Below are 10296 nucleotides of genomic sequence, written 5' to 3'. Positions count from 1 at the left end.
AATACAAATGTTAAATCTGTGTAACAATATAAGTAGCCTGAAACAATATGAAAACAAACTAAATATGTATGATAAAAAACAACAATAATTGTATCTTCTATTACCATCCTATTGTTGCTACTGTACTTTAATGTAAATAAACTATTATGCTAAGTCAGTTCGACTGCTGTGCTGCATGATTTGAAGGGTTGCTTCACCTTGTTTAGACCTTTACCTGCTGCGTGCACTAACAGAACACTGTCAGTGTGTGTCGGCCCAGCTCTAATAAGAGAGGAGATCAAGTATACATGAGGATTTTGATCATTCTCAAATACCACCAATCCTCTGATACGTCTGAGCTCCATATTACAAAGATTTATTTTCCCCCTCCTGACATTTACACAATATATATTTTGAAAGAAGATACATTTTTTCTCTGTAAGTGCGTGAAACTGAGCGCAGGACACAGGTTAGGATGACGCAGACGTTTGAACAACAGGCAGTCTGTTGATATTTTTCCTGGAGATATTGAACAGCAGCGATCCAGACAGTCTTGATATTTACTTTGGTTTGTTATGACGTCCTGTATCTTAAAATAATATTGTTATAATAATAATAATAATGATAATAATAAATCGCCTTACAGGCTGGTGATAGAACAAAACTGCAACATCACAGCGGGCGATAAGGTTGTTGTGGCGGCAGCTTTGGGATGATAAAATTAATCTTAAACATATGAAAAATTGTTTCTTCAGTTTCAGGGATTCCTACGCTTCTCTTATCACGCGAGGATAATAACATGCTGCAGGAGACCAAGAACGCTCCTGAGAGCACAAAAACAAAGAAGCAGCTGCCACATGCAACCAGAACTAATTAAAAATCTCACCAAGGCTGGTATATTTAAAACATTCGAAACCATAATGGTAAAACAAACTCAATATGCAATTCCAGTCTGATATTATTATAAATAGTATACTGTAAGTGACCTGTGGGCAAAGCAAAGCGAGTGCATCATTATTGAGACTGCAAGAGACACTTTTCTGACCTTTTTCCCCACTAATGACTGTATTCATGCTCCATCCTCAATGGATTTAAAAAAGCGTGACACCGGGTTGCTCAAATGGTTGTTTTAAATTCAACGCTGTGTCTCTTTTGATTATTTATACACCAGAGAGGATGTGTGAATTTGTAGAACCTGCAATTATTCCTGTTTTGACAGCTCGGGATAAGGGGTCTCATTCAAATAACTTATTAAAATGTAATATTTCAAAAATAATTGATTGAATATTGAAGCTTAGCACTGATAAACTTTTACCTGTGCCAAAATACAGTATCATTATCGATGTGCAATACCATATCTTGTTGTAATTTCACACAGCCTGTACTCCTATTTCCGTTAAAGTTCACCTCACAGAAAAAACACTCCTAATTTCATAGTATGCACAACCAACTATGACAACACAAGTTTTACCCACACAGCTTATTCTTTTTTTTTTGGTTGCAATTAGCAACGGAAGACAAGCATGCAGGACTTGTTTATTTGAAAAGCTCTGATCGATATCACAGTTGTTCTCCACTTCTGGAGCAAGGACCTAAGAACAGAAGAGGAAGGTGCACACTGGCACACTGACTCCACAGTTCAGTCTGCTCTTATCACATCTCATCAGCCTGTTAAGCCACTCGCCCGCAACGCTGCCTCCAACGTGGCATGCCGTCATCACATCGCGGCCTAATTTGCTTGAACAACACCTTACAGTTGAACAAGCATGCTTTGCAATGCATAATCACAGCGCAGCGGTGAATTAGTCACCAGGGGACACGTCTCCACCTCTTAGCACTGATTAAACCACTACTTCTCCATGCCAGCCCGAGCAGAGAGGAAGCTTCTTTCCCTGAACAGCAACATCTTGTCATGTCAAGTTCTGCATAAATTCACCAACATTTGCTCATAAATAAAGTACATATGGCAAATTAAACTGTGTATGTTTTCCTTACCTATGAGTGTTATTGTTAGGGTTAGCATTTGTTTGCATTATATGCAAGGATGTGGTGGAAATACTTTGGGGAGGTGTAGAATATGAGTTATTAGGAGGTGTGTGTGTGTGTGCCTTTTGTTAAAAATACATTTAATCTGTTTTTCAGTCACATTATGGACAAAAATTAAATCCCCATAACTTAAATTACTACATTTTTAGGGTGAAGATATTTAGGTTAATGTTAGGGCCATGGTTAGTAGTAGGCCAGTAGTAATTATGGTTAAGGTTAGAGTCTGTCTCCAGGAAACACATGTAAGTCAATGCAATGTCCTTTGAAGTCATGGAAACCAGTGAGCGAGTGTGTGTGTGTGTGTGTGTGTGTGTCTGACTGTCTTTTAGTTTCGTTTGCAAGTGCACACAGAATGCAAAGTTACTCCCTCAGCTGCCTTTGTTTCCCCATGGACCCTGAACACATTGAGCCAGTCAGCCTCCATCTCACAGTCCAGTCTGGTTAACAAGCAGCAGAATAAACGCCAGCTAGTTAAATTATATGTAACTTTTTACTCCAAGCTAATAGTGTGACCTTTATTGATTTCTTGTCTCTGCCCTCAGCTCGGAGAAACACTAATGGCACTGGTCAATAAAAAAACCCTGAAGTGGAAGTTCTCAATACCCCTCCCTGTGTGTTGACCACGTCCCTAAAAATAGTCTCCAGCACCCTCAGAGGCTGCTGCCATGACAGCTCAGTGCTCTTATTCAATATGAGCTGCTCTGTTTGTTTCCCCACTGCACATGTAAGCAGACTAACATGCTGAGCCATCCACCAAACACATACTTCAACTCACATCCCTGCCAATTCCCTTTCACACAACCAGCCACATTCGGTCAGTACCCTGCCTCTTTTAATCAATAAATGTATAACACCATGAACTGAGCATAAAATAACACTCAGACTTGGTCACGCACATCGAAAACAAACAGCACGTTCAGCAACTATATTTCATTCTGCACTCTGGGGCCCGACTGCCTCAAAGAATTACATACTCATATCAAAAGAACAAGTTCACAATAATAATAATAATAATAATAATGATAATAATAATAATACAAATCCTTGTGTCTGTGAAGCTACCACTCAATGTTTTATTGACTGCTAATGTCAGTGTGTGCCTCAGCTTGCTCATGTCTTTCTCTCTGCACTTGCACTGATCGACCTTTGCAGAAAGAAATATTATGAACACAGTTCAATAGAGCTGGAATTATCCCCAATTCGCCCCCAAAGAAAACAACCAGCTGCCCTGGATAACCCATGTTTTTCATCAAACTTCTCGGCTTTGTTGACCCGTCTGTTTTTAACTGCAAACCATGACCCGCTTTACTGTACTGAACAACCTTTCCTCACTTCTACAGGTAGGGACGCTGCATTGAATTCAGATTAAGTGTAAGTCAAAGTTCTAGGATTGGACCTGTGTGGTGCCGACTCCTGCAGCAGCAGCAGCAGCAGCAGCAGCAGCAGTATTGATTCACCTCACAGCCTTGAGCCTGCTGTCACAGACAGTATATCACTTTATTTAATCCACTGTTAAATTGGCTGCAATTAGAAATCTGTCCAGCAGATGTGATTTTAGTTGAATGGTGGTTTTGTGGCTATACGTTGAAGGCCAAACTGCACCCTCTGTTTTACATTACTTGTTTTAAAAATGGGTTTTTCACATGTCAGCATTTGTATTTAGATGATGGATTTGGATCTGAGTGCTATTGACAGAATTTGCAAAGAGAAAGCAAATGATGCAAATAAAAGCTTCTCTTGGGGGATTAGCCTGTGTGCTATTTGGAAAGTACTTACAGTAAGTCTCCTAATTGTGGTTAATGTTTGCTGGTCCCTTGACTCAACCTAATGAACGATTGCCGATTACAATACCACTAGCCTTGACTTGCATTCACTTTACAGTCATATAACTTCTCGTGTTTAATCTAGGGCACTCACTATCTTGTTTTTATACCTTTATTATTACAGTATATTTCAACACACTTTGAAATGTTAAAATACTTTTGTTTTAAAAGCACAGTCGGGAGAAATAGTTGATAAATAACGACCGACAGGATTAGCGGTATCTTTTGCAGACAGATCCAATCACTTTGGGGAAAAAAATAATAAACACTATTTCTGCCTTATTCAAAGAGAGGGAGCACATAGATGAGCGACTGAGAGCAGACGTGAGTCACTTTTCTGTCAGATACAGATATCTGTTTTATTGCCTAGGAGATATTAAAATAAATGACATTTGCGTTGCTATTTCGGTGCAGGAAAAATTAGTAATCATACATAAATAAAGGCATTACACTCGAGATCAGTCCTGTATAAAGTACCTTAAAGGGATACTTAAGTAAAAGTATATGTTACCAGAAAATGACCTTGGTAGAAATTGAAGTCACTTTTTATAATAATACTTAAGTAAAAGTCTTGAAGTATATGACATTTACGGTACGTAAGTATCAAAAGTTATTTTCTGATATAAAATGTACTTCACTTTTAGGAGTAAAAGTATTTAAAAAGTGAGGAGTTTGGATTTAACCATGGTGGCTCAGTGGTATGGCGAGTTGTCTTTCAGCTGGAAGGTTGTGGGTTCAATTCATGGCTCTGTTACACTTTAACCTGTGGGAATGGGTATGAAAGATGGGTGAAAACTGTAGTGTAAAGCAGCTCATCAAGACTAGAAATGCTCTATGCAATTACAGACCATAATACCAACTCTTCTTCTTTGATAGTTATGTGTAATGTATTGGAGTACACAATTTATTTAGGAAATGTAGTAGAGTAAAAGTTGCTAGAAATATAAATAACAAAGTAAAGTAGAGATTGAATTTTTGTAATTAAGTATAGTATCAAAGTATTTGCACAACACTGCTGGAGATGGGAGTTGCTGATTCTTAAAAAGCTCTGTCAAAACAATAAAACAATTTTAAGATTCTTGGGGTAGAAGCAAACCTTAGATTTTCAGGAAGTTTGAGGGACAAAAACAAAAGGCTGCTACTCCATGGTTTGTTCAGTGAGCAGACAAACAGCTGCAGCTGCTACACAAAACCCCCCAAAACAAAACCAACTTTGAGAAAAAAGTAATTCCCTTAATATTTCCCAAAGCTGAAGTACTTAAAACGAACACTGGGTGTCGCTCCAGAGCGTCTAATATCGCTATTGTGCGTTTATACTTCCACGATCGCCCCCTCTTTCGTGCCTTGCTGTGTGTGTGTGTGTGTGTGTGTGTGTGTGTGTCGGATAGAAAGTCAGCCCGGTTTCCAGCTGAGAGCTTGCTCTCTCATAGAGTGTGTGTGTCTCCCAGTGTGTGTATATGTGAGTGAGTGTGTGTGTGTGTTGTCATTATTATCCACTGTGCTCCTGCAGCTCAGAATGGCCAGATTCACTCAGACTGAAACAAGAAGGCAGCAGCATCATCCTCAGCAGCCCCAGTCCGCTTACTCCAGCCTGGTTTTCACCGGACCGGGAGAACCACCGACCCAACAACCACTACTATTTATCCCACACCAGCACCAGTACCCTCAGTTCACATTCCCGAAACCCATGAACGGGTCAGAACCCATATCAATTCATCCGGAGAGCGGCAACATGAAAGACCAAGATGCCATTAAGCTGTTTATCGGGCAGATACCGCGGAACTTGGAGGAGAAAGACCTCAAACCTCTGTTTGAACAGTTTGGGAAAATCCACGAACTGACAGTTCTCAAGGACCGATACACCGGCATGCACAAAGGTAACGTGTCAAACGTCTCTCATGGCTGCGAGGCCCTTATTTATCGGAATAATTGTTTATTATTAGGAGGTGTGTCCTTTGAATGAACATGTGTGACAATAGTAAAGTGAACCGTTTATATTTGCGTGTAAAATAAGTATGTATTCATGTTTAATTTAGAGCTAAAATAACTTCATTCCAAAACAGTCGTCGTTTAACAATAGTTTTTTTTCATTTCCTTTTCTCTTTTTTTTTTTAGTATTATCATCTTTTTATGTCACTTTTTTGTGCAATTGCGATTCAAAGTGCACGTTCTTCATTTTATTGCAATTGAAGAGTATGTTTCCCCTTAAGTGGGGCAGAAGCTGCATTTTTAAAAAGCCTCTCCTCGTGCCATGCAGTCCCATCTTCCAAGGCATCATTTATTCATCCATATGCTTCCTATAACATCTCCCCCATGTGTGGATGGAGCAAGACTGAGGCGCGAGAGAAATCAGTTCAGCGCCACAGTGCCGTCTCTCCGTCCACGGGGCGCGAGAACTGTCACAAGATGACGGACGTCGCCACGCAGAGTGGGCAGTGATGCAGTGCCGCTTCCGCTGAAATGGAAGACTGAGGGAGGCAGTGGGTGTAAGTCCACTCAGCTCACCGTGCACACTGACAACCTCCACCTTCCCCGAGCAACAGTCCACTGAGGATGACTGGGTGGAGAAGAAATGTCACGACATGCAGTGTAGACATCATCATCATCATCACCATCACAAACTTTACTTTTGTTCATTTAGTTTGTGTGTGTGTGTATAAATCACATGCAACACAGGTGTAAATAATAACCCTGTGACATTTAGACTTTCATTTATCATCATATATCACCGTGAACTGCCAGCAGTATCATAATTATTGGATTTACTGTAATTATAAATCCACATGATACACTGTTGATATTGTCTGCAACACCGTATCATAAATCAAAGGGAGGCGAAAAGAAGATCTCATTCTTTTGCACGATATTTTACGGTTTGATCCTTAAAACTTGCCCCAGTCGACCACAGAGCCACGCAACCACGTAGCCATGACTGTCATTTTGTCACAGCTCTTCTCTCGCTCTCTCTCTCTCTCTCCGAATGCCATTTTAGATTCTTCATCTCGCATCTTCGTGCAGAGCAGATGCTGATGTGTGAGTGATGTTAGTGCAGGAGATAAGCCTTCCATTGCAGTGACATTTGGAAAAGACAAACAGCGATCTGTGACAGTGATGTAAATGCCGCTTGCTAACACCGCCAACAGTGTCATGTCTACTATGACATCGAGAACCACCTTCACAGCAATCGGAAATGTCTTTCCATGACACTCATGTGCGGAACCCTTTGCAGACTTAGTGTTCAAGGGAAAAAAATGAAATGATTATAATTATAATAAATGTTAAACTTGATGAAGATGTCATACCAGCTATCATTAGCCACCGCCAAAAGTGATCTTATGACTGATAGTCAGCTTGTAGACAGGAAGACACTTGGCCTTCATGTACGTGTGTGTGCGCGTGTGTGTGTGTGTGCCAACATGCCAAAATGCCATTGCCCTGTGTTGCATAATGATTGCAGGGGTTTTGAGTGAGTGTTGCTTCATTAAGGTGTCAGGGAAATGATAATTTAGGCTCCTGGATGTACTTTCATAAAGAGAAAATAACACATAGAAGCCGTTTGACACATGCATTTCAACTGCAATCTTTTATTGTCAGAAGTAGAGTAAAATAATTTACTTTCTTACGATTATTCTTATTATTTCAGCCCTTTATTCTGGTGGATACATAACTAACAAACATTAACTCGGGTAGATGAGATTGTCCAACGATCCTGGCCCTGCATTTAAGGCGTTTCCCTGCTCCAACACACCTGATTCAAATAAATGCCTCGTTACCAGACGTCACAGTCCTCTGACCATTAGAATCAGGTGTGTTGGAGCCGGGAAACATCTAAAACGTGCAGGGCAGTGTGTCCGCAGGACCAGGATTGAGAAACACTGACATAAGACAGGATAAGATGACTTAAAAAGTGAATTCTTTATTTCTTAACATCTCCCCTTTTTTGATTAATTGCAGGCAAGTCAGTGAAATGAAACAGCTTACAGTGTAATGAATTCTGGTTCAACAATTGACACATAATCAAACCCTCAGAATAATCTGTGATGAGGTTATTTTCATAGTTCCATAGGGATCCAGTTAGAAAGACACACGTGACAAATGCACATTCTTTGTCGTCATTTCGTCTGCATTTTGCTGTTTTTATATTTCACGAGAAACTCAAGTGCAGAACTCCTCGTAGAGAATGACAACATTTCCGCATTATACCGCGCCCACTTCACATTTCTGGCCAATCGCACAGTATCGTTGTCGAACAACGCACAAGCAAAAAGTTCTTCCCAGATGAACTCCAAAAAGGGGGCTGCAAGAAAATGACGTCATTCTTTTCTCGCAGCAGAGAACACATTTCCCTGTTCTTGCGGAGTTTGTACAGACCTTTACTCTTTGCCCCCACACCCCCTCATTCACTCACCGTCCATCCCACACCCCAGGTAATCCACGAGGGAAAACATGGGATTAGTTTGTAAAGCGTGATAATAATGCACGGCCATAATAACTTGACTCAGGAGGATTAGCAAATGTGCATTGTCTGAAGCAGCGGTCTCTCGGGTGATCAGCTGGTTGCCTCCCTAAACAGTGACTGCCTCTGCCAATTAAAAATTCAGTCTAGTCTGCCTCTTCAAATGATTAATTCTGCCCACGCCATCGATGGCCTGCCAATTATTGTCGCCCAATTGGTATTAATAGGTAGAGGATTTCCTGATGTTGAATTTATCCCAGACTGTGAAAACTTCTCCCTGCGGCTCTAATTAGCGTCCATTTACAGCACATGTAGAACACACACTTCCATATGCACATGCATGTATGCAGAACCAGGGCTAATGGGTTGTCATGAAAAAAGTAGTTTTCTTTTTTATTTATGTGTTTGCATTGCTGCTTTTCAACTTTCCTTTTTAGTTTAAATTGACAGTTCTCCTTTGAAAATAAAAACTGAACGTGCCCTCAGAGCAGAGCTCGCTATTTATTTCGGCTGTAGATTTCTGTTGAATTGCTCTATTTGTCAAGATGGATTATATCCTTTGGGTTTGACTGAGATTGACTAATCTCCCCTCATTCTGTTGAGTAACGTGTACTCAAAGTAGAGCAATAGAGCAGAAGAGAGAATATGTTCTTTTTTTACCTGCAGGTGTGATTCAGCAGAGCAGAAAATGCAGAGAGACAAAACAACACTCATAACCGCTCCAATCTGCCAGATGAGGCTGCCCAGAAATATTAAGCCAGTGTCGAGTATCATTGTGTTAATGCATTAATAAATGGACCAGAGATATTGCCATATACCTCAGCCAAGCAGAAGCACAGTCAATCAAATAATAATCTAATGAAATATTTATTCATGTTTTTATTTCTTTCATCCTCTGAGTCAGGCTGATGGATAGTGTTCCTCTGTGGGTGGTCCTCCCTGTAAACAGGAGCGACACAAGGAAATAGGAAACGCTGCAACGGCATATGCGTTAAACCAAAATGACACAATATTAATATGAGACTAACGTTTTTACTATACACTAAAATGAAAAGGCATGAGCACAGATTATAGAAAGCTCTGGGTAGTTGAAGTCTTTGGCTTATTAAATTTGATCGAAATCGCAATACAGCCCAGTGCAATCTTCAAATCGGAGGAGGAGGAGGCGCAATATTTGTTAAAGCTAAAATGTGTGTCAAAATATCATTTTAGATTCATTACTGTCTTGACCTATACAGCACACATCTTATTCTACAGACTGAAGTAAAGATGTTCCGATGCCATTTTTTCCCTCCCGATACCGATTCCGATACTTGGCTGTGGGTATCGGCCGATACAGAGTACCGATACCGATACCAGTGTGTTATAAAAAAAAATATATCATACTATCTGCATGACTGTGATATGATTATCATTGGTGGTAAAGTTTGGCTCAGGTTAAACCCTCTGTAAAACATGAACAAATACAGCAAATGGACAACATTTATTTTTTACCGGTGATATGTTATTTAGTTTTTCAGCTTGTATGTTTGTTTTGACTCTGGTCCAAACACCGCAGCACTGGCAGAGCTTCATGTTTCCATGACGACTGACCGGGAAAGGACGCGCGTGACATCATTTTTACATGACTCCAGATTGTTAAAATGAGTCTCTGAAGTAACGCTAAACTTTAAAAACAGAGGCATACATACGCAGGACACAGGTAACTAACGGAGCTAGCGCAGCTAACAACGCTAACGGAGCTAACTGGTAAATACTGCCAAACCGCCGACATGAGCTAACGTTAGCTCCTTGTCTACAGGTGTCGGGTGATCAGTTCTTCTTCACACCCCTAAAACGGCACAGCGCAACTTTTTCAAGAGCGGCGAAGAAGAACCGTGTCAGAGCTAATGGAGCTCTAATAAATTACGTAGTATCGGATCGGTGCATGGACTCCAGTATTCGCCAATGCCCACATTCTCGGCAGTATCGGAGGCATTTCCGATACTGGTA

General features: G+C 40.5%; 1 protein-coding gene across 8 annotated transcripts in view; it reads left to right on the top strand.

Moving 5' to 3' along the window:
- Nucleotides 1-5233: 5233 nt before the first annotated feature.
- Nucleotides 5234-10296, top strand: part of celf5a (cugbp, Elav-like family member 5a) — a 179306-nt gene continuing 174243 nt past the window's right edge. For all 8 annotated transcript variants that reach the window (XM_058638531.1, XM_058638529.1, XM_058638525.1 and 5 more), the window contains exon 1: nt 5234-5725. In XM_058638531.1, coding sequence (XP_058494514.1) covers nt 5365-5725 — 361 coding nt within the window. In that variant the 5' untranslated portion in view covers nt 5234-5364. The remainder of the gene's footprint in view (nt 5726-10296) is intronic.

This window comes from Solea solea, chromosome 9 (genome assembly GCF_958295425.1).
Source record: "Solea solea chromosome 9, fSolSol10.1, whole genome shotgun sequence".
Classification (NCBI taxonomy): Eukaryota; Metazoa; Chordata; class Actinopteri; order Pleuronectiformes; family Soleidae; genus Solea; species Solea solea.
Note: the sequence above shows the minus strand (reverse complement) of the source record. Positions and strands in the feature narration are given on the sequence as shown.